The 25,651-nt window shown below is 47.3% G+C and overlaps 1 protein-coding gene across 4 annotated transcripts in view; it reads right to left on the bottom strand.

Moving 5' to 3' along the window:
• TJAP1 (tight junction associated protein 1) overlaps positions 1-25,651 on the bottom strand; it is a 580,368-nt gene that overhangs the window by 75,796 nt on the left and 478,921 nt on the right. For all 4 annotated transcript variants that reach the window (XM_069608809.1, XM_069608808.1, XM_069608811.1 and 1 more), the window contains 2 exons: positions 14,609-14,716; positions 12,697-12,780 (listed from right to left, as the gene is read on the bottom strand). In XM_069608809.1, coding sequence (XP_069464910.1) covers positions 12,697-12,780; positions 14,609-14,716 — 192 coding nt within the window. The remainder of the gene's footprint in view (positions 1-12,696; positions 12,781-14,608; positions 14,717-25,651) is intronic.

Raw genomic sequence — 25,651 nt, 5'->3', positions numbered from 1 at the left:
GACAAGACCCCACTAGGACTGCCTTATTTTGATTTGATGATCGTAGCTTGCTCCAATCTTAGATTTAGATTTGGCGTTTTTTCCACCGCACCTATACAGTTTAATAAACACCCTTGAATTGTGATCACTTGTGTCTGTCTATTCTGGATTCCATGCCTTCCTTAGAGTGCCTAATGCACACATTGTCATTGCAGGCAACCACCTACTGTGACTCTCCCCATCTGCTCTTACAGAGACAATAAAATAAACCTAACACAGAAGGACACTTGCTCATCTTTCCAGGATTCATTCTTCTATATTTTGCCCCCACCAACCTCTGCAACCTATTTCAGGCTACTGATGCAGAACCAGCCAGCCACCATTGCTCTGAAGCCCTGCTGGTAGCAGACCACACTGCCCAGGTTTCTCCCTATTCCACTTACCATGAGGAGCCACACTAACCTGCAGTGGTTTTATCTGGGCACCATAAGGTCATGTGCCCACAGCCATTTAGACCTTCAAGCCAACAGTCAGTCAAAATGGTGTCCATGTGTTGAATTCAACAGACTCGCAGGGTTTCATTCTGTCCCACAGACACATTGCAGAGACACTGGGGGTCATTATGAGGTAGGCAGTAAGGGGATAATGGCGCCAGTAAAGGTGCCGAAGCCGTCAACCCCTTACCGCCTCATTACGAGTTCTGCTCACAGGACCCGCTAAGGCCGCCTGGTAAAACCAAGCGTCCTTAGCGGGTCCCGCGAGCAGTCCAGGCTTCTAACAACGGGCCTGTTATTAACGGGCCCGTTGGTAGCACCCTCCCCATTCCCATTGAGCCCTATGGGGGCTCAAATGGGGATGGTTCCTTGAACGAGGAATTACCGGGCAGTCCAAGGTCAGAATGGCCCGGTAATTCCTCATTCAAGGAACCCGGTAAGGGGGTAGCCATGCCGCTAATAGCAGAGAGCGCTAGTTTATATCCGTTTATTGTTGATCACTATGTGAACAGAAAATAGATAGAACAATCACCCAACTGTGAGATTATAAACCAGGGCCATTTTTTTTATGATAATCTAGTTCCGACACCTGTACTCGCTTGCAATAAGAAAATGTGACATCACCTGTAATAAATCATTATAGGCAGTCATTGAGGAATGTCTCATCTTGGCCACAATGCATAGACTGAGAAGCAGGTGGAATCCGCTTAGGCTCTTGCAACAAAAATGTAGTAGTAGTAATTTATATAGCGTCTTTTCCCATTTTAATTGTCTCAATGCGCTTGTGGTGGGAACAACAGCTGGACCGCCGTCCAGAGTATGGGAAAATTATCAGAAATGGCTTAGAATGCGTGTGTGCATTTGGCCCTGATAAGGAATGAGGTGGGCTGGCTGGGCTCCAGTAAGCAACCCAGGACACCAGGCATGTTGACGGGTGCTGAGGGAGGTCAGGCGAGTGCAAGAGACCCTTTATGACCTGCTGTTCCATAGGTCCTCGTATGCTGATGGCACTGGTGTTGAGGCATAATCTAATTTAAGGAGACGAAAACATATCCCATCTAGACTGAATTTGGAGTTGTTGCCTTCTGATGCGCGTGTGGGTAGCCATACCTGCAGCAGATGTCCATCGAAGTGGTGTGCTTATCTGTACCTTGAGGCTTGGATGGAGCATTGTTTTTGACGCCACAGTTTGATCAAGTTGTCCATGTGAGTCCTCTAGGCGCAGTAGCCTGGATGCCATAATAGCTCTGGTTAGCGTCATGAACAAGCTATCATAATGCATCTAAGCGTGACATACCGATTTCCCCACTGTCTTCTAGGTGCGGTATCCAGACTACCCACTTATCTTTAATTGCAATTCACCTTCAATCTTCATACATACAAGCGCAGTAGATGGGCTAAAATCATGGGTGAACCTGCTAGCTGCTATCTCACTCACCGCACCTATCTATCGCCCTTGCATGCAACGAGTGGTTGTGCTCCAGAGAGAAGAACATTTACCTCATGATAAACTAGGAAGACTACCCAATGTTGCCACACTGTGAAGGCACTGAGAATGGGGGGAAAACCCAGAGAAAAGCAGCTGCATGAACGGTTGGCTGTGAATTTGCTACATGGAGAAAACAGCTGGGGCTGTAACCCCCTGGTGTGGGACGACAAAATATACAGCCCAAACGTACCCACTGCATATTCAGCAACAACACTTTAGCACCTGACCACCATGGAGTTCGGAGTAAGAGACTTAGTAGATTATCGATATGATATGGCATTTATAACACGCCTATAAACAAGTGTTTCAAGGCGTGACGAGGCAAGGGAGGGGAACAAAAGGGAGGACAGACAACGATCCTACTAGGCCAGGTGTCATTCGGATAGAGCAAGTGCATGGGAGGGGGGCAGGGACAGTGCAGTACATGGGAAAAGATAACAATAAGTAACGGGCAGCTTGTGGCAAGTGCAAGGGTAGTGCAGACATCAGGTGTCAAGGGCTGGTGGTGGTGGTGGGGGGTTGGGGGGACTGTAGGGATACAGAAACAGTCCCCAAGTGCGGGATTGCCAGGTAGGCAGTGCAGGTGTGTGATGCTGGTGGGGGGGGGGGGGCCTCGGCCCGAGATCAGAGGGTGGCCAGTGCAATTCCGGTTACAGCCAGGAGGTCAACAGAGGAGAGGAAGAGAAAAAGCAGAAGCAAAGAGAAAGGTTTTTAGGTGCTTCCGGAACTGGAGATGGTTCTCCTCAAGTTTAGGGGAGGCAGGGAGGCTGTTCCAGAGGGAGGCACCAGCCGAAGAAAGATCTACCAGCAACTAGTTGCTTGGAGAAGCAAATGACCCTGAGGGAGTTGGAGGCGGATGAGTGGAGAGCTCGAGAAGGAAGATATTTAGGAAGAGAGAGTTGAAGGTATTGAGGCCCCAGAAGGCCTTGTGGAGAGTTATTGGAACAAGCACAATGCTCTAGTAGAAACGAGGACCATCCCCGCAATGGGAGTGGGGACATTAGACCTGCACACCTCATGAGCACCTAAATCAATAGGGAAACTGACCGAGTACTTGACACCTGGTCACTAATTCAAAAATATGAGTGCCAAAGTCCAATTATAAAACTAGGCAGAAACACCCGACTTGAGCATTTTAGGATGGTGTCCCAGAGTATGGAGGTGAGAGGAGGAGGTGCGGAGAGAGACAGCAGAGTAGGAGGAGAGAGAAGAGGAGGGGCTGTTATAAAGAGACTCAGGAGGAGAGTTGAAAGAGAGGGGGCTTGAGAGAAGAGGAGTGAGAGGCTAAGCACTGAAGAGACCCTTTGGGCAAAAGGGGGACAACCACAGGTCTCACATTGGACTTTATCAATGCGACAGAGTCCCACAAGATGGCTCAATGTTGGGATCATATGCAAAGGCCATGGCAGTGAATTGTGCTGGGGCACGCAATTCTTCCCAAAGACTCTGCGATTTAATCTACAGACACTGCAACCAGGTGACTCTGACCTTTACTGGATTTAAGTTATCCTTCCATAATGGTACTTTTTCCTGGTAACATCTCCCTGCTTTCATTATTTAGCTACTCCCACTCCCCTCTGTCCTACATGTCCCCGGGGAGATATCTCTCTCTCTCTCTCTCTCTCTCTCTCTCTCTCTCTCTCTAACTCCTTTGGATCCAGACCCTGGGGGTGGACCAGTGTGGGATGATCACCTGGGTGAGGGATCTTCAGGGAGTGGGGGTGAGGCATCCGATGGTGAGAGATGGTATCCCCCCCCTTCCTGTGCCCATACACCATCCTATTATACAGGATTCTCCAACGTCCCAACCCCCCCGCTTCCTACACAAACACTGGCAAGAGGAAGAGGGTGATAGAGTAAAAGAGGCTAACACTTTTGTATCATTGAACATGTCCCGTTAATCAGGTCAGGCAAAGTCAGGCACTTAACCTTAATCACATACTCCCGATACCCATTAGCTCCCCCCACACGGATAAAAGGCAGAACACAGGTCTGAGCAAGGTGGAACACAAGAAGGAGCAGAACTTTCGCTCATTCTTTCAGATGGGCTCTGTCTTTTGGAACTTTTGGTATTTTTACTTGTCCTATGCAGTCTATTTTCCTCCATAACTCTTAAAGGCATCTGTATTTTACTTTTGCAGCACACAGCTCCTTATGGGCAGTGTTGCTGGGGACCCCTGGAGACCTCCTTTTGAGATTTGTTTCTTTAGCCTAGAGTAACAACAGTTACTAAGAATTTAAACTTTATAGTTTGAGATATTGGCGCACACCACCTTATGTGGAGTGTCAAAGGGATTCCTAGTATCCCCTTGATCTCCGTTTGTGACTTTTTAGTCACATGGACAATCTCCTAATTATGGCTGGTGGCAGTGGACATGTTCTACCAACTAGTTTGCAATTTTTCTACCACAGGCTATGTCCATAACCCCGGTAGTGTACAATAGCACCTCCCCCCAGCAACCCACGGGTACTAACTTGGCGCCTTTCCTTTTTTTCCCATTACTAGTGTGGTTGTCCTTTGTCAGCCCTTCTACCATTCTGGGAAGAGGAGGCCTGTGTGTGTCTTTTGCTTTTGGCAGGAACCCTTGGGTATCCCTGCCTAGGCTTCACAGAGTTGGGGCAGACAGCAAGCGAGGGAGGAGTTTTCCACCCCCCTGTCCTTTGTCTGCCAGAGTGTCTGAATGGGACCAGCTCCCACTGGGGGTCTGGCTGTCCTGACTGGACAGCCAAACGACCCTTTCTGTAAACTGCTGAGGAAGATTGCAGAGAAGCAAGTGTTGGAACTGGATAAAAGGGCAGCTCCTGATGTGAAAAGCAAGTCGACCACTGGAAGCTGATGTAACCAACGAAGAAGACAGAGATGCCTGCAGACCCTTTGCAACACTGAAGCGACTACTGCTGTCCTGACCCAGTTTTCTGTGCGACAGGAACTCCTAAGAGGACTCCTTCCCTTTGACTGGTGGGTACAACCAGTCCCAAGACAAGCTTTTATTTGAGCCATCTCACGAGGTCCTGTGACTTTCCAGACCTGCAGAACCCCAATACGAGGAGACCTGCTGTCCATTTCGAAAGCATTGTTGTGGAAAGGCCAAATTCGTCCACGTCTTTGCTGACCCCACAAGGACACCCCAGAAACACAATCTAACTCGTCCAGACACCCTCAGCATAGTGTGGGACTGCAGGAACCGAAGAAGATTGTCCGGCGAATCGCGTCCTTTGTTGGTGCTGCAGAAAAGGTGCCAAAACCGCCGAATGGCCAGAGAAGTTGATGAAAGCTGTGCAAGAGGGCCTCCAACACTGCTGCTGAGAGATCTAGCCCATTGTCCTACCTTTCATCATCATACCAAGGAATCCAGTGGTCAGGTCCAGAGCTGCAACATCGCATTCAGCACAAATGTTTTCTTCAAACCCAAGGCACAGTGGGGAAAAAGGTACTGCTTACCTTATTCCAAAAAAAGTTGCTGCAGAGCATTGGGGTGCACGTAGAGGTGGGCAGCCCCATCTTAAGCTCAGACTCAAACCGCTGCTTGTGTCCCCTTATCGAGTCCATTAACAGGGTTTCCAACGTTGGTTATGTCTGCTTGCATCTTCCTTCCTGGAGACTAGAAAGTATCCACATGAACTTTTGACTTCTGCTGCTTTTCAAGACTTTAAGCCTCTGAGAACTGCCTTTTAGCTAGGATTGCGTTTTGGACTTTAAAAGACCTGCTATGTAGGGAAATTGTCTCTAGAACCTGAAGCTCCATTAAGATAGCACTAACCAACTGTTTTCCTTCCCAGAAATCAATGTGCATGCTGACTAAATGCAATTACTGTATTACTTTGCGCGTTATGATAGTAGTACAGTAGACCTGTCAAACTCCTGTAACAATTGTGCGTGTTCAGCAGCTGCCAACTAAGAAGTGGCCTTTTGAAAGTATTGTAAAGTCTACCTGTGTGTTGGTTTATTGTGCCAAGTATTAAACAGTAACTTGTGTAAATATAATAAATCTATATTTTAATATAAATGTATGCGTTTCTTTGATGTGCATTACTAGCTAGGGTCAGTGCACTTACCTACAGCTCACATCTTCCTCTTAAGATAAGCCTGACTGCTCTGCCAAACTATCAAGATCTCGAGTAGTACAGCCTGATGCTCTTTACTAAGAGTTGGGGGATCTCCAACCACTGGGATAGCTTACTAAAGTATTACCTCCAAGTGGGACTTTAGGAAAACTTCCCCCAACACTGTGTAGTGAAGTGAGTGTGGTTTGTTTTGCTGTAGATGTATGCTTGTGTTTAGCTTAGAGAGTTTGAGAGGTACATGCCGAGGGATGAGTTTTTTAGTGGGGTTGGTTAGTGGTGATACTTTATCGTACCCCGCCTCAGTTTTGGCCGCCTGTGGCACATATCCCTCCAAATGACCTACATTGTGGTGTGCTAGGGTTCCCACTCCTATTTTCTGTGCAGAGTTGTGGGTTAACAGGGCCATTTAGTGGTGATATCTCCTTCAACCCCTGTGTTCAGACTAATGGAAGTCTACATTGCTTTATCCCCTGGCACATCCTGGTGTGTAGCCTCCCATCGCCTCCCTGGGCCCCATGGTGTATCAGTTTGGTTGCCACTCTTTCCCCTTTTAATTCTGATGCCTTCTGTCAGTGGTTCAAAGTTGGTCGGTCCCACCTCTCGACTGGTACATAGTGAGGGATTTCAAATAACATATTTTGAACCCTCTCGAACGGGAAGACGAGGCCGTCCTTTGTTCAAATTAGAGCCCCTAGGAATTGTTTGACTTGACTGGGGTCTAAGCTGGATTGTTTCTCGTTGATAGAGAAACCCAGCCTGAATAACAGATCTATCGTCTTTTGGGTATTTGACAGACATGTTTCATAGGAGTCCCCTGTTATGAGCCAGTCGTCGAGGTAAGGATAAACTGGAATGGATTGCCTGCGTAGGTGTGCTGCCGCCACTGCTAGTACCTTCGTAAATACCCTTGGTCCTGATGCTATGCCGAAGGGTAGTATCTTGAACTGATAATGTTTGTTCTCTATTATAAACCTGAGGTACTTTGTGTGCTGGCAACATCGAAATATGAAAGTATGCATCTTTCATATCCAGAGTTGCCATGTAATTCCCCCTGTGTGAGCAGAGGAATTACTTCCTGCAGGGTGACCATGCAAAATTTCTGTGGTTTTACAAACTTGTTCGCTGGACGCTGATTTAGAACAGGACGCATGGTTAGATGCTTTTTGAGTACAAGGACGTACACTGAATAAATACCCTCCTTTACCTGTGATAGAGGTACGATCTCTTATGGCTCCTTTTTGTTCCAGTATCTCGACTTCTTGAAGAAGCATGCAAAGATGTTCTGGTGTTAGTCTTCGTTGACGTGGAGGACTGTATTTTGGGGATTGGTTGAACTCTACACAGTGCCTGTGGGCTATGGTTTTTAGCACCCACTGGTCCGTGGTTATTCCCTCCCATGTTTTCAGGAATGATGTCAGCAAGCCCCCGACCAGAGAGACATGGGAGGGGACCAGAATCTTCGAGTCACTTGGAGCCTGAGGCAGGAGAACCTCTGGGGGTTGGGTTCCTGCCTCTTCCCTTAACACGCCGCTGTCACTTTTGGGGGTACGGATATTGTAGATATTGGTTCCCTGTGGAGAGTTCCAGTTGTTTCCTGAAGGGTATTGTTGGTGAGGAGCGTTGGCCACGAAAAACCCTTCTGTTTCCAAATCCTCGCCTTGGAAGGTCTCCGAGTAATTTGGTCCAAACTCTTTAGTGTTTCATGTTCTTTTTTCACAGTCTAAGGCCTCATCTACCACCTTTCCAAACAAGTTGGATTCCTCCACAGGTTTGTTTATAAGAGACGCTTGCGTTTCAGGTTTAAACCCTGAATTTCGAAGCCACGCCTGTCTTTTGAGGAGAATGCCTTGAGCTAGGGCTCGGCTGGCTGTCTCGGCAGAATCCAAAGTGTTTTTTTAAAATACTTTGGTTAACCTGCCTACCTTCAGAGACTGTGGTAGGTAGGCGGGTCCGTAGAGGTTCTGGAGCCTCTTGTAGGCCTTCTTGTATTAAAGCACATTGCGCATCTGCGTAACTGGCCAATAGAGTGGCGCTATTGGCGATATGCGTGGAGTACGCTGCCGCTGTGGTAACCCTCTTACGCAGGGCATAAAGCCTTTTCCCTTCTTTGTCAGGGGAAGCCTCGCCTGTTGAAAAAGGAACCCCTGCTCTTTTCCTTGTGGTAGTGACTACCAAAGAATCTGGGGTGGAATGACCTCTAATATATAGAGGGTCAGATGGGGAAGGCCGGAAGAGTTTTTTCTCGTAAGAACCAGTGTAGACAAAGATGGAGCAAGGTGTTTTTTAATGGAATGGAGTAGAGGAATGGCTTGGCTGGTTGGCGGCTTCTCTGAGTATATCCTCAATGAACTCGGCTTCCGGTGCTGCCTCTTCAGTGGCAAAAAGTGATCAGCTGCTTTACGTAACATTACATTAAATGTTAGTTGATCATCAATAGGAGAAGGATTTCTTGTAGGGATGTTCTGAGGAGAGTCCAAGGCCAGAATATCTGGGTCTGCGTCTTGTGGCTCTGGGTACTGCCATGGTTGAGGGTCACCCACATCTGGGTCCTCCCCCGAGCCTTCCATAGGTTCATCTTCATGGGGTCATCTCCAATGGGCTCATGTTCCTCCTCGTTATAGAAAGTATTCTCCTGTACCTTAACTGGTAACTGGTAGAATGTCTTCTTCAGTAAGGTCATAATTATATATGTGCTCTTCTAAAGAGGGGTCAAAAAGCCTTGGGAATTATCTAGGGTTAGCAGGGCTTTCCTTCCTTGGCTTTCCTAGTGTAGGTTGTTCTGCACATGAAACAAACTTGTCCAGCCTTTCCATGCATTCCACAAACTTTTCCCTAGTACAGACTGATGATCTAGAACGGTCTAGGGGTGGAAAGGTGTCTCTATCAGTCTTCCGACAAAAAAGTGTCTCTAGCACTCTCTTCTGTCGAAAAAAGTAGAGCTATGTGCCTTAGCGTCGAAGAAAGTCCTTCCTCTCCCTCAGAGAAGTCCTCTGGCGGGACCGATGAAGGTTGGGTATCCCTGTGCCCCTCCCTCGACTTCTGAACGTTATCTTTAGATCTCAGCGGATCTTTGGTTCTTTCAGAGACTTTTGGAGAGTCCCCAGCCTGCCGTTTATGGGAATCGGCTACCACAATTCTTGCCAGACTGACCTCGACGTCCTCACCAGTCGGGAGGCGAGTAGGTACATCTGACGGTTGTAAGGTAGTCTGTTTTGGCGGAATCAGGGCCTTGCCCCTGTCAGCCACCTTTTCCGGCAGTGCTGTAACTTTCGGCGGTGGTAAGGCCTTGTCTTGAGTCCTTTGTTTGTCGTCGCCGTACGCTTGCCTGTGATGCGTGTCAACGGAACTATTGTGTTTTGGGGGTAGCGCCCTTTGTCTTGGATTGCCCAGTCGCTAGGGACGCATGCGGCTCCTGGGAGGGCTGCCGATCGTGTTAATTGGCGGGTATCACCGTTGGCGCCGAAGTCTTTTTCGACATAGTCGATGTAAGGCTAGTGGTTGTGTGCTTAGTGTCATGCATGTGTCGGTCTTTGTCGCCGGGGTGCGACTTCCCCATTCCAGAGCTTACGCCGTGCTTATCGGGGCTGGGGACAGACGATGCGGAACGTGATCGTTCCGTCGAAAAGTCAACAACCTCTGGTTCGGAGGCCTGATAGTCACTCTCGCCGTCGTCACATTCAGTGGTAGCGGCAGTGGGAAAGTCCCAGCCTTGGACATACCGTAGGCCGCCCACCGTTTTACTCTACGCTCCTTCAAAGTCTTGGGGGTAGAGGAGCTTACAGGCCGCACACCCTTCTTTATGATCGAGCGACAAGCACCAGTTACACCGACTGTGCTTATCCTTCCATGGGTATTTGCTCTTACAAATAGGGCAAAATCTAAATGGAGTCCTCTCCGTAGCTGAGGTTACACAGAGTGACTAAGACCAACTGGGAAAGAGGGAAGAAAGGGAAAGGCATTTTCAGTTTGAAAAGAAATATCCACCCGACCCCACTCTCCCTTCTGTATAGGCGGCGGAAGGCACGTCCACGTGGTCGGCAACACCGACAGGATCACCTTCCATCGAATCTCGCAGGTCTTCGGCAGAACTGGAAACAGCCATCGAGACAAGGGACGGAAAGGGTGATATTAAATATCTTTATAGAATAATTCGACCAAAGGTCGTTGGACAATAGGAATGTTCTTTACGAACTCCGCATAAGGGCGACCAGTTATCTGGGCGGAAAAAAACAATCAGAGGGACCTCGACGCGTGAGGGATTGTGGGTACAACGCACGTCACTATAGGGATAGTGTTACAGGCACGCCCATGTCAACGTCCCCTTTCGATTCTCGAAAGACAAGATGCAATACTCCGCAGTGACCACTGGATGTCAGACTATGCACAGCATGTGATTCTGAGCAGATTGACAAACATCAGAAAACTACATTGTGTGTTTCCTGTACTTAACTAGAGCCCTTCTCTTTCCTAGACTAAAACTGGCTGCTCGACCTAGCTACCAAACCTTTCGGGCAGTTTAGGCCAAACCAAAGAGTTAGAGCCCTGTACATTCCAAGAGTGAGTCTTCTGAAGTCCCACCACCGGTGGACTTTTGTAAAACTCCCTAACAATAGAATGCTGCCACAGAAGAGACCTGATGTTTACATTCCATCGAAACTAAAAGTAAGGCAGCGCTGCACTCATCTGAACAAGAAGGGAAAGATCCTAGTACTTGAAGGGGACTGTTGCATATGGCCAGTGTGAACCTGGAATAAACTGTCACCCAACAAGAGAGGACACTATCACTGCTGCAGTTTCAGGTCACCACCTTTCAGTATCCTAGGAGGGCTACTCAGAGGCCAACAGCACAGGCAGGAGCATGAGAGTCTTGCCATGTGAGTTGCCATCAACTGATCACTTGTGAGTGCATCTAAAGACCAGGCAAATGCTTTGTTCACTGGCTTGCTGCCCTACGGTAATCAATAACGCCACTCACTGGTAGCCTTCTGATGACATGATCTGGACCCACTGTTTCACTATGAACAAACTACATTGACGCAAACAGCATCGGCACCACAAGCACCATGGCATCACCATTTCCATGCACCTTGTCCCCCTTTTTTCTCAGTTTATATTTTCAAATCATCAATGTGCACTGAATGCAATAAACTCCACAATCCCATCGCTCGCCCGAGAGGCAAGCTGTAAAGTTTACGATTATGTGTCTTGCCAGCGTCTTACCCAAACAAAAAACATACAGTACCAGAGCAGAGGTCTTTGTGGTCACATTATCAACTGCTCAGCAGAAAGACTGTACAATTAATAGAACATGAATGCGCTTGATTAATTCTGCAGATTGCGTCTATTTACAGGGTGCTAAAGTGCTCAGAAGCAGCCGTAAGGTGGCACATAGCTCAAATAGGAAATACCAAACACAAAGAAATATATTTGAACGAGTAAACTTCTGCTATAGCAGTTACTGAAACCAGGGTCCTGTGGAACGTGTACAAGGCTACTTAACAGCCAGCCCATATTGGAACAGGCTGGGTAACTGGTGAGTGCAATACCATCCCATTCATCTCTGTGGCCTGCACATGCCTCCTGGCAGAGTGACATCAGAAATCACTAATGTGTTGAAAGCGGCAGCCGGTCTCCATCCCCATCCCCATCCCCATTGATCCCCCTTCCACCCACTCTACTGAAAGGGAAACATTGATTGCCCGCCAATCTTGCCAAAGACACATGGAGCATGCTCACCAATCATCTGCCTGCCTGGATCAATTTTTATCATAAATAAGGCAATTGTCAGAATGATGGTTGTGGGATCATTCAAGAAATAGCTCAGCGACAGAAAGTGTGCTTGACTGTGTACCCTGCCAATCCTGTCCCCTGTTGTATTCCCAATAACCTTTCTTCAAAGCAGAGTGCAGCAACCAACCCCAAGCATAAGTGTACGCCAGACCACTCTCTCCCAGCAACACACTCCAAGCAAGACCACTGAATGCCCAGATTCCAGCCACAGAGCCCAGTCCAGTCAAGTTCAACGGCAGACTCCAAGCGTAGACCAACAAACCTAAACACTGATGCAGTCCCCACCCGAGTGCTAATGCTGTCCCCCTCGCCCAGTTACATATATTGATAGTACAGCCACGCCCTCCCTGAGTGAAGTTAAATAATCCAAGCATCCCTTACAGACACCAAGCTAACCCCCAGATGGTATAATTCGTTTTGCAGCCAGGATCTTTTTTCAATATCATTTTTTACAAAACAATTATAGGCGGGTGGGTAAAAGGGGAAGGGAGATGGTTGGGATAAACTAATAGGAAAGGAGGCTTTGAGGGGAGCACCCCCATATAAAATAAAAACAAAATAAAATGAGTTAAGATATCATTTTTTTACAATAAATTGCACGAAAAAATAACTGATGGCAAAAGAAAGTAGAACCTCACCAAACACTTGAGTAACTCTATGGACCACAGACCCCTCAGCCCAGCTATAGCCATTACAGTGTAGTAGCAGACCCCATTTACAACCACAACATATCAGATCCAAACCACACCACCACACTCCATTCTCACCACAGTTAGAGATCCCAAACACAGCCCAGGACCCCGGAATGAAGCTACAGACTCCAGTCACTGCTAGAGACTAGCACGGTCATAGACATCCGAACGCTCGCGGATTACTCACATCAGCCAGTTTGTGGTTACGGAAGTGGGACTTGTTGCACTTGAGAAGTTGAACGGCCAAGTTGCAATCTTGCCGGTAGCGCTCCTGGAAATGGAAAGAGGTGACAGGTTTATCAAGAGGGCCTGTTGCAAACCTGGCCAATAGGCGGGCGACGTCTGGTGCAGAATAAAATGTGGTGCATAAATAGTAAAGAGATGAAACCCAGAATGTAAAGTCTCTCTCTTAAGGGACATGGTTGCGCTAAAGTAAACTCTTGTTAGAGTGACTGCAAGGTCTTTAGTCCTCACTTTACACCCAGCGGACACAAGAGCTCTGACTGACACACACCAAATGGAGAACCTAGGTCATGGAAAAAGATCATTAGGCTTCTGTAGGTTATGGGGAAATTGTGGAAAATGCTTTTAAAACTAACACCTCACCTAGTATACTGAAACAGTAACCCCTGGCAGTACTGGATCAGGGTGGCATTGCAGCCCTTGCTCCATTGGGAGGCTTCCACCATCGGTATGCTGCTCTTCAAAGCAGATGGGCCGATTATACTGAACGGAGAGAGGGCATGGGAGCAGAGAACCTGGGAAGAATGGTCTAACTGGGGTGCTGGTGAGAAACAGTATCTGAAAGGAGGTGGGAGCAAGAGGACCTCACAAATGGAAAGGGTTGGCAGTGGGCAGGAGAGGACTCAGATCACCAGACATTCCCACCTGATGGCAGGTTGTCGCATGACTGGACGATGGTCCACAACATTTACCATTATATGTAGCAGCTTTAGATGTGACTTGTCGCCTAATCCCTGTGGCCATTTCACACACACCTCATCTGGCGGCTCTGGAGTTCAAAAGATAGAGCCACCTGTGTCAAAACCACAAAGAAAGCTGGCAATGCAAAGATTTGATCTGGGCTCTTGGCTGATGAGGCAGAAAACATCAGTGCAGCTTTAGGGAAGCAAGGGTACCATTCCGCAGGAGTAGGGATTTGAGCCACATAGATGCAGAAAGAAATGGCAATAATTGGTCGGAGGCAGAGTCTGCAGCCTTGGGAGTTCACCACATGGCATTTGTATGAAGGATTAAGTTACTAGAAGGTAACCCTGAGATTGCCAGTACCAGACTGTTGGCAGGGAATGGGTCACAAGGCAAGAAGGGGGCTTGGGGAAACTCCAAACTGCTGCTTCTGGATGAGGGAAATCTGCCAGTGAGCAGCAGCATGGGAACGGGAAAGGATGCCGATGTCAAGTGCCAGTGTTTGTGCCGCTGGTGCATGGGCTTGTGGAGAAGGAAATCTACAAAAACAATGGGATCCATCCCTGGAAGCTTTGGTCTTCAATCCTTCAGAAAATGCATCCGAAACCAACTCATCACTCACAGTGTTTGGGGCCAGAATATCGCTTTTAGGGGTGAAGATATCAAGTAATAAGGTTAATGTGACACTGAAAAATCGATTCTAGGAACAGCAATGTGACTGCGCTGCGCCCCATCTTCTTCCAGTTTGGCGCATTCTGTGATGCTTTACATTAAGTGTACAGTTTCACATTATACTGGACTCTGAACCGGAGTAAAGAACCTCATAACCCAGAACATACAGAGGAAAGAGATTTGGGACTTGGTGGCCTAAGAAACATGCTGCGGCGATATGGTGAAGTAACATTGCCACCTAAAAAACATTTTGGACACTAATGACGTTTATTGAAATTAATTTTAGCATTGTGTATTTATGAATGAACAAATGTTAAGCGAGCGCTTGTTACAATCCAAAAACGCGTGTACATGCAATTCGTATCCGCCACTGACTCCAATTACGGATGAATGGATCATGCAGAGAACCTACATTTTCTTAATACATTATTGAAATTGAAGAACTATTTGGTAATTGAGGGCTGCACTTGGGTGTTTTTGGGGCATGCACGCACACCTACATTTAGCTCTTCCAGTTTGTTGATGGTGGTCTTGGCGTCGAGTAGCTTGTTTGTAAGCTCCACAATCTCCCAATCGAGGGTCTTCCGGTCCTGCTCTGCCCTTTTTATCTATAGCACAGGAGAAAGACTGTTAAATTGGGCAGCAGGTGGCATTGCCATCTAACTCTGGCTTTCTGGGAATGTACAGAAAGTAAAGAAAACCAACACAACTCCTCCTTGTCACAACTGCTGTGGGATAAATCGATGCTGAGATAAATAAGGGGACCCATAACTAGCGCAATGTTGTAGTCTGGGCGGAAAGTGAACGTTTTCATCAAGTGGCCAGTTGTAGGAAAGCACACCTTTTGCAATTTACAGAGCAAACTCAGTTATAAGAAACTTGGGGAGGAGGGGGAAGGGTACACAGGGGAGGATTTTGATGAATCCCACTATTTAATAAAAGACCTCCGATCTACACTCCCGGTACCAATCCCCACATGACCTTTCCACATACACCAGGACACCACAGGGCCTTTACAGATGGCACATTTAATGTTTAAAGAGAGGGAAAAAAAGAAAGCAACCAGACTTAGCAGCTAGCACCGATCGGACGAAGACAGAAGGTGCCTTGGCTTTCCAGATGAACCAAACCCATGTTGGTGGCGATCCAAATTATCTTTAGGAATTAGGATTTATTTGTCTCAAGTAAACCTTGAGATTAGGATGAGGGCCTTCAAGAGACGCGGACATCAGAACACAAATCATCTATTAAGCGTGAAACACAGAACCAGGTCACAAGCTAGCCGCATTGGGCTACACATTCAGCTAACACAGACATCATAAGGCAAACCTAAAGTTAGACAGTTGCTAGGATGCAGTGTACGTAAACATGGGACATGTGGTTGCATGTCAAGCTAACACAGACATGCACATTCAGATTACCCCAAACTATCAGGAAGCGTGCATACCAGATATTCTCTTCCTAGGGATGCATCTTAGCAGTGTCCATGTTTAGGATGCATGTTTCAAGGTAGCATGGAAGCTGGTGATAAAGATGGATGCAATACTCAATGTAAAATAGCCCCCAGAGGTTACCAGGAAGCACACAACCAGCCCCCATGGCTGGGAAGATGCATGCAGTAAGGTTACTTTTTGCATAGTGTATCCAGATATTCCTGCATTGATTGTATTTAAAGTGCTAGATGAGCCTTTACAGCAACTAAGTGACAGTGAGTTACATTGTATGGGGAGAGGGTCGTACTGGCGCTACAGGGAAGACAAAGCCTAAACAGAAAAAAATAGGATTATGAAAGACATTTTGAAACTAGACACAGGAAAAGAAAGGCAGAATAAAAAGGGCAAGTAGAGGAAGCAGGAGAGGAACTGATATTCCAAGTAGAGGACGGAAGACAGAAGACTGGGAAGACAGAAAGAATGGAGCAGAGTGAGATGAAAGAGGCCAGAAATGCAGTAGAGAAAGCAGCAATTGCGTATACAGCGTTTGCTGCCACATATTATACTCTACGTGGTGGTCTATATAACAGGTGTAATAACCAACCTCAAGACAAAGGGCCGGGGCAACGGCCTCGCTTATGTATAAAGCAGCACCAACCTCAGCAGCAGTCAGTCTATAGGGCAAAACTATGGATCCCTCGCTGACGGGGAGACTGGCGTTGAGCTATACCAGCGTCAGCGCCATCCATCCTATTGTATCTAGAAGTGGCCATTCATGTGGTTTATGGAAAACCTCTACTCGTCTGGCGTGTTACACAACTAGAATATTATGGTCTCTTTCCAATTACTTTCTGTGCATTCATTGGAAATGGCTTAAATCTGACTGTACAACCCCAACTACTTAAAAAGCAGCTTTTGATCACTAAGCCATGGTACACTTATAAAATTCAACAGACCTAGGTGTAAAATGTCTTTGTATTTAAATCTAAAAAAACCTGTGAATTTGACACATATCGGATTAAAAAAAGCATCTCCTAGATCTTTATTACCAAGTCCATGCCTGGATAGTTTACCCTTGGCATTTTTTTTTTTAACCAGAAAATGGGCTCAAGACAGCTCTAAGTTTTATACATAGTGACGATGTCCTGGAAACAGTTTAAAATATTTCTTTGCCCTGCCACAGCTTAAAGACATACCGAGGAGACCCTGAGCTTTCACAAAGTCTGTCATCCTAAAGAAGCTGGGTGTACCGAGCCAATATTCTTCATATGGCAGGTAGTGAGCCGACGCTGTTCTCCCACACTTCCAAATAAGGCTGCACTCCAGTGCCTTACAGTGGTGTACGGTGTCTGATGCTTATACTGTAATGGAACATGCTTTCTAGGAGGTTGCAACTTGTTCTGATCATAAGCATGTTATCGTTTTCTAACATGGAGTACTTTATTGAAGTTTTAGTGTCAATAACCTGTTCTATTTTATTTGTAATTGTTGTTCGTGTCTGTTAGCAAGGATTTTCTTTTTGCTACTTTCCTCCCACAGGCTTCCATTGTACACCCTTCCTTTTTGCTTGTTTAGGCTCCTGGCCTAACGTTTTGGAGGCAAGTAAAGTCTTCATCCTCACTTCCCTTGTTTTTTGCTCATATTTATGGGGGAACCGATCAGTCCAAAAGACTAGCAGTACTGGGAGACTGTCTCCCTTAGTGGATGTCATGGATTTGTAGCCCCCACCCCTTAATTTTAAGTGCAGTTAGGACACTTTGTATCCTTGTGAATTGTTCGTTTAGTAACTTTGTAGTTACAAATGAAATGTGCCCATGATGGGCTGGTAGCAGAGGATCATTTTTTACTGTGTTTTTGACATTTTACTTGTGCACTTTTCCAAGGCCCAGGAGGGGATCCTTGACTGGACAACCACCAACCCAAGTCAGGAAAAAGGGAGATCGGGACAGGACACTTTACGCCCATGTAAGCCTATTGCGGGGGCTTTAAAAGGAACAGGTATGTTAGCTTACCCTCCCACCCCCACCCTTGCTCAGATTTTTACAGAGAACACATCAGAGGTTCCAGATTCCGTTGGGGACTTCTGTGCTTAGTCCAGTCCGGTCGAGGGAGGCCCAGGGGTTGCAAGTGCAGAGGTCCGTTTCAGACCCAGGATTTAGTTTGTTGTTTGCGGTACCTGTACTACGCTCCATGCAGCTGAACACTCTTGCAATGAAAGGAATAAGACTTTTGCTGAGCCAGCGACCTTTGGAAACCTCCACTGGGTTAAGAAGACTGGCTGAATGGGAGTCACCATGATCAGACGACGATGGGTGATCTTTGTTTCAAAACCAAAGGAGCAGATCGTGCACGGTTTACGTTGAGACTAGAAAGCTGAAAATGCAGGAGCAAGCATTTTGTACCAAAAGTTGAATATCCTCCAAGTTACAAGGAGGAACAGCGACGGACGGCTTGAGCAAGGTAGCCCAGGAGGGAGCTATTCAGTCAACTGTGTGGTTTAGGGACATTCCTGAAGCCTCAGCAGGCATGGACCCTCGAACAGGGGTGAAGACAGATTGATGCCACCAGTCCAGGGATTGAAGCGCCGACCAGGGCCATTCTTGAGATCAGGACAAACTGGCAGGGGCGCCCCAGGACTTGGTTGAGGCAATGCTGGTTCAGCTGCAATGGTCGTCCTTATAACTTCACAGGGCTTCACTTCTTTGTAGGGATCTTGGCTCCAGCGATAATCTGACAAATGGCTGCAGGGGTTTTTATCAAGGCTTTGGACTGGTGTCACCACAAGGTCCACCAATGGTTGCCACCATTCAAAATGGCAGAGTTTTCCCAATCATGGCAGCTGCTGGTGAACGATTCTGCACAGCAACAGGCACTCAGTGACACGGATGTAGACTGACCAGACATTCCATGGATCTTCTCCTCTGGCAACACAGACTGCCACCTTTGCCAGGAAAGCAGAGGCTTCCTGGTAAAGGGCTTTCCATATAGGACGATTACAGACCCGAGAAGGCCAAAGGACAACATGGCCAATGGGCAGGTGAACATCTCGTGGCATAGTCATTGTCGCATTATGAAGTCAAATGCAAAAGTGCATGGTAGAAAAATACCCGATGCCACCAGCCCATCCCGGGACACATTTTCCTTTGTAGCTTTGGCCTTACAAATGCAAAGTTATACGGATAGAAAAGATCCTCACCGCACTTCACTGTAAGGCGATGTGTGGAGCTTTAAAACCGATAGTCTATCAGTTTCCCCATGGGGGAGTAAAGCAGAAGACTTTATTTACCTCCAAAATGTCAGGTGAGGAGTCCAAACAAAGCAAAAAGAATGGGTGTCCCATAGAGATTTCTGGGAGGAAAGGAGCAAAAAGAAAACATTTTCCTAACAAACTCTAAAAACAGTGAAAGGCAAGAATGCGCCAAAAACCTATGCAATTCAGAAAGCATTCTGAAGAGTCCGTGAAAAAACTGTGGCGCCATTGTGAGGCATGGGAAAAGCCCCTGCCTTCAGATCCTTCATAGCGCTAAACTGGAACTGGCATGAAGGCCAAGCCACAAGGTGCCCCAGGGGGGAATGTTAGGACCACAAACCAAATCTGTGCCTCTGCGAGTACCGGGAATGTAGGCTTTTTTTCTTGCTGAGACGTCAATCTCTTTTCCCAGCGAGTCCCCATCCAGGGCCTCACTGGTGATGTAATTCTTAGGGGTGCAGCGACTAGCAGTTGCTATAGGGATGAATAGTTCAAGTATCGGGGTCAAGCGAAATGGTCGTTTTACTTCATAAATCATGTTCAAACCTTGACAAATACACTTTTTTACAAATGTGCTCCTACCTTTCATTAATTTCTCATGCAATCCTTATACAAGGCACACAAGACAAAAGAACAGAGTAGAAAAAAGCATGGACCAAACAAATGGAAGGATGTTGCATATGCAAAACCGGGGCCAATCAGAGAGGCAGGCTTTACAGCGCTAGGAGGCAAGTTCTTTCATGCGCATTTGGTTTTATAACTTCCCCCAAATGTTCGCTTGTCATCCTGGAACCCACGTTGAAAATGGAAGCACGGTTTACAGGCCACCTGGCCCTTCTGCTACCTTTCTGAATTCCTTTAAGGATTTGGTGGCTCAAGTAGCTCAAGTGTTCAACCTGGGTTGTATTGGGCGACTTCAACATGTGATTTAATGCCCCACTCCTACCAGCTTGTTTCATGAGGCTATGGCAGATTTAGTTTATTTCTGAGCCCACCCATGCTAAAGGGGGGCATTCTCGATCTGATCGTTTCTGCTGTCACAAGCCTTTTAGTCACATCCAGTCAACCTGTGACCTGGTCGGATCGTAATCCGATATCCTTTCAACTATTAGGGCCTATAGTTGCCATCTTATCTCTTCCACTGACTTCCTTGAGAAGCAACTGGAGAAATGTGGACCCTCCATAGCCCCGCCCAAGCTAGTTTGTCCTCTCTTTCGGTTACTCTGAATGAGGTGGCTAACCAGCTACTGCCTCTCAAACTTATGGGTCCGCAAAGGCGCTCTGGCTCACGGAACATTTCAAATCCTTCCGTCTGCGAGTCAAGCAGGCAGACCACAAATGTCCCACAGAAAAAGAGTCTTCGACAATTTACGAGGGAATACCATCAGGACATTCGCCCAGTTAAATGAGCTTGTTTTACTCAAAGAATTGAGAAATCCCTCAATCGCTGGAAAGAACCTAGTGAAATCTTTTTCCTCCGTCATCCACGCATCCCCAAGGATCTCGGCCTCTCAGATTTCATTATTACTAAAGTGACAGATCTCCGGAAGGCTAATTCTGCTGCAACCTATTCCAGACCGATCCCTGGTGTCCCTTTACCGGTCGATCCTTCTTTTACGGTATGGGCCACCTTGCCCGAAATCTCAGAGGATGGTGTCACACAGGTAGCCCTCGTCTCAAGTCTGCAGCCCCTTCCGCCTGATCCCTTTGGCCACCTTAAAAACAATTATGCCTATTCTAATCTCTTTGGTAACAGGTGCTGTTAATCTATCGTGTCAGAAGAGCGTCATTCCAGCAGAATTGAAACATGCAACCGTAATTCCTCTTCTGAAGAAGCCATCTTTGAGTACTTCTGTGCTGGCTAACTACCATCCTATTTCCCTCTTTCCTTTTCTCCTGAAACTGCTCGAATGTTTGGTGTCCCCTCTTGTCTTCTTTTCCGACCAGGTCGGGGCACAGAGAGTGTCTTGGTGTCTGTGGTTGATGATCCGACACTGCTGGTTGACCAGGGAGGAGTGGGAGCCCTCATTTTATTGGACCTCTCAGCAGCATTTAATACTGTCGACCACTCCATCCTACTGTCCCAGGTCACAGCAGCTGGCCCCGTCGTGGATCTCCTTGCCTGGTTTACCTCAGACGGATAGGAGGCAATCTCTTTTGCTATCGCCTTTTCTATCATCTGCACGTTCACTTACCTGTGGTGTTATGATATGACATTTATGACGCGCCTGTACACAAGTGTTTTCTAGGCGCGACAAGACAAGGAGGTGGAAACAAAGGGAGGATAAAACAACAATCTTAGTAGGCCTTGTGATATTCTGATCATGCACATGTGGGGAAGGAGAAGAGAAGTGCCAGGGGGAGAGGGGAAGGGAGAAGTGCAGGTAACTCAATAAGCGCAGCCAGCAGGTGGCTCATAAGTGCAGAGAGAAGGCACTGTAGGGTTGCAGGTACAGACCCTTAAGTACTGGGGGAGCCCAAAGGCAGTGCGAGGACAACTGGACATGCAGGAACCTGGGCTTGAGTTCAAAGGGTAGCCAGGTGTTCAGTGTGCGGAGCAGTCAGGGAAATCAGCAGGGGTGAGGAAGAGAGAAAGCAAAAGCGAAAAGGGAGGTCTGGAGTTGCTTCCAGAACCAGAGGTGGTTCTGCACATGTTTGAGAGAGGATGGGAGGCTGTTCCAGAGGGAGGCCCCAGTCGAGGAGAGAGATCTGCCCCCCCACTCTCTGCTTAGAGAAGCGTCTGACCCTCAGAGTTGGAGGTGGATGAGCAGAGAGTTTGAGAAGGAAGATGTTTATGAAGAGAAAGTTGGAGGTAGTGCAGTCCCAGGCCCCAGAAAGCCTTGTGGACGATGCAAAGGGTCTTGAACTTGACCCTTGCAGCAACAGGGAGCCAATGAAGAGAATTCAGAACTGTAGAGATACAATCCCTGGACTTGAGGCCAAGGACAAGTCTTGCGGTCCTGTTCTGGATCAGTTGTAATGGTCGAAGAGTAGAGGCAGGCAGGCAGATTTAGGAAGACTGTTGCAATAGTCCAGCCTAGAGAGGACGAGGGTTCTGGAGACAGTGAGCTTCTGGGGGGAAGTGAGAAAAGGAATACCACCTCTGAGGGGGCGCAGCTGGTAGTTTGACCTTACAGACATCGGAGATATGAGGAGAGAAGGAGAGGGTGGAGTTGAAGATAACACCAAAGTTCTTAGCCTCACAGGAAGGGGGTCCAGAGTGGGCGGCCAGAGAGAGGGAGCAGGTGTACCGATGAGGAGGATCTTAGTCTCACTGGCATTATGGAAGAGATCATTGGCGATACACCATTCCTTAATTGTGGCCAGACAGTCTGGTATGAGAGAAGGTGCAGAGGTGGCTGAGGGGAGCCTGAAAAAGAGCTGGGTGTCATCCGCATAACACTTAATTGGAGCAGGAAGTAGCGATGCGGTGGGCAAGAGGTGCCAATTAGTGGTTGAAAAGCCAGGGAGAAAGTTTAGACCCCTGGGGAACACCACAAGTAGAGAGAGAGATAGAGTGGAAAGACCCCAGTTGGACCTGAGAGGGACAGTCAATGAGAAAGGAGGTCAAACAGGCGAGGGCCTGATCACTGATACCCAGGTTGTCACGGGCGCGATTGAGCAGGATGGCATGGTTGACTGCATCAAAAGGAGAGGGCAGATCGAGGAGAATGAGGACAGAAGGAAGATTAGAGTCGAGATTCACGGGGGTTCAGGAGAGCAGTTGCTGTGCTTCTGGAAGCTCTGAAGCCAGACTGGTGGTCATGGAGACAACCAAATAGATTCAGCATGCAGAATAAGCTGGGAAACGGCCAGCTTTTCCAGTAGTTTGCCCAGGAACGGAGTGATGGAGATCGGGCGATAGTTTGCCGGAGTGGACGGATTGGTACAGTGCTTTTTAAGAAGGGGGTGCACAAGGGAGAGCTTAAGAGGGGCAGGGCTCAACCTTGTCGCCTATGCTTTTTAATATCTATGTTCAGCCACTGGTCTGCCTCATCCACTCTCATGGATTCTGCTGTTACTCCTATGCCGACGACACCCAGATCCTGGTCGGTTTAGATCAGAACCAGCCTGAGGTGTTGTCAAGTACGTGCGAGTGCCTGACGGCAGTCGAGGAGTAGCTGAGTGTGAACTGGCTTAAGCTGAATGGTGACAAGACTGACGTCTTGGTGGTGGGCACTACTTCTAGTTCAGCTTTGTGGATCTCTTCGCTCTGGCCCGCTAACACTGGCTGATCTCCCGATTCCAGTGGCGGTTGTTAAAAATCTTGGAGTTTTTCTTTCTTCTTCACTCTCTATGGCTCCTCAAGCAAGTGCTATTTGCAAAACTGGACACTTCCTTCTCAAAGTGGTTCGATTCTTCTCTCTAATTTGCACCTGCTGGTGGTATCCGCGCTCATCACCAGCCACATTGACTACTGTAATGCCCTTTACCTGGCCCAGCCAGCTGGAATCATCCATCGACTGCAGTTACTGGAAAATCTTGCAGCTCGTGTGGCGACTAATACTCCCTATGGAGCACACAAGCCCTGTCCTACGTGCTCTGCATTGGCTCCTGTTAGACCAACGAATCAAGTTTAAATTGTTATGCCTGGTTCTTCAGGCCTTCTATGTTCAAGGGGCTGAATATCTTAGAGACAAATTCTGCCCATTATATTCCTGGACGTCTACTCCACTCCGATACTGTTATGTTATTCACACTTATAATGTGCCAGAGTCCGCAGGCATCAGGGCGCAGAACAAGAGAGAAGGAGAGAAAGGAGACCATAGGGAAACGTCAATCCGGGGATAGTTACCAAAAAATGATGGTTTTCAACAGTTTCCTGAATTTCAGTAGATCATTTTCTAGGCAAAGAACTTTAGGAAGTTGACTCCATAGAGTAGCGGATTGGACAGCAAAGTATCTGCCCTTACCTCTGGCGCGCTTATTCCTAGGAACAGATAAACAGACCATGTCACTCAATCTGGTAGTTCTACCCGAATGATGAACCTTAATACACTCTTTCAAGTAGCTGGGAGCTTGGCCGTAAAAACATTTGTTGCCAATTGTCATGGCCTTAAAATGGATCTGAGCTTCCACCAGGAGCCAATGCAAGTTCCTTCTATGAGAGGAGATCTATTAATGCGTACAGCATCATTTTGTAAAATTTGGAGACGCCCAACGCTGTGTTTACTATCCCCAATCATCAAGGCATTGCAATAGTTAATCCTTGGCATTATTAGGGCACGAACAAGATGGCACAATTAGCTTCAGAGGCATAGGGTTCAACTAGTCTCCGGAGCTCAAGTAGATATTGGGCTTTGTTAGAGACATTTTCCATGTGCGTGTCCGAGTTCATGGAATATCCAAAGGTCACACCCGATGTTTTAACGAGGTGGTTCTCAATAGAAAGACCCATACAATAGGCTGTCCAGTTTGGATCTGGCCTGGGATGAGCCGAGCAGCATGAGCTCTGTTTCAGTAGCATTCAGACACATCCCATTATTAGCCATCTAATATTGAATTGCTGCGTAGACTTTGTTAATCCTCTGTACACGTGCAACTCAACTCAAAGACAAGTTGGGTGTGGTCAGCATAATTAGTAAAATGCACACTCAACCTGTCCAAGAGATCACAGAGAGGTCTACAATAGACATTAGAAAGAGAAGGGGACAGACAAGCACCTTGCGGGACCACACCTTCCAGAGGCTCAGACGAGTGTGCATTGCCCCATACTATCCGAGACATGCGCCCAGTCAAAAAAGATTTGATCCAGGCCGTAGCCTCAGCAGAGTAAGAACCTTCTGTAGACAATCCACATAACAGTTTGTCATGGTCGACGAGGTCGAAGGCAGCTGACAGATCTAACATCAGCAGCCCTGCCTTGCCACAATTGGTACAGCCAATTTGATAGGGATTCATAAGATAGGGCCTTCACAGGTTGGCATCCAAGCTTTCTCTTTTGCAGCCGCCAAACTCTGGAATGGTTTGCCCTTTGAACTTGGGGCGACGGAGAATCATCTTCAATTTAAGCGTTTGCTGAAAACCATCTTTTTCCCATGATGCGTGCGCTGCCTTCTACCTTACTCTACCTTGCACCAAGCTGCCTCTGTGTGAATGTGCGTGCTACAAATAGGCATATCATAACAGACATAACTCAAAATCCCAAATGTAGTCTCACACACAACATGTACAGGTTAGGTTGCCTGATTGCTTTTCATCATATATTTCTTACTCACTATATTTGGCCCTCCAACCAAAATAACTGAGCCCTTGAGATGGTTTTTGACCCTAGGTGCCGGTGAAATGCTGCATATCTAGGGTGAAGGGACAGAGAGAGAGAGAGGCTGACCCTATTTCTCAACTATGGCTAAAAGGAACAATGAGACAAATAGGAATGTGTCATGTACCAAGTTCTAGCAGGAACCACAATTCCTTTGCTTGGCTCATTTATGTATGTCAGGGGCGCCGCGCGCCCTGAATAGCATTTCGTACGGCAACGACTCGCTAGAATAAGAAAACGGATCCTGCAAGTTGCTAAATTAAGAGTCAAGCAGGGCCTGGGACACAGAGGGCAGATGGCAACGCTGCTCACTGTTTCACCACGTTTTGTGGAAACAATGTGATTGTGCGGCATAGACCGTTATTGAAAGAAATTAACCCCCCAAATACCAAGCCAGAAAATACTTTTTGATTATGTCCAGTGCTCAACAGCACCTTTGAACACAGAGGCCACCCTGCTTGTTACTGAATTAGGTACTAACTGTGCCTGCACATTGGGTAAGCACAGTTGCTCTGTAATTGTATCAATTGTAATTTTATCACCAGTTGTATCACCACTAGTACACATACAGTGATGGATGTTATTAGTTACCACATAC

This window comes from Ambystoma mexicanum, chromosome 4q (genome assembly GCF_040938575.1).
Source record: "Ambystoma mexicanum isolate Mex_15411 chromosome 4q, UKY_AmexF1_1, whole genome shotgun sequence".
Lineage (NCBI taxonomy): Eukaryota > Metazoa > Chordata > Amphibia > Caudata > Ambystomatidae > Ambystoma > Ambystoma mexicanum.
This window is presented reverse-complemented; position numbering and strand designations above follow the sequence as displayed.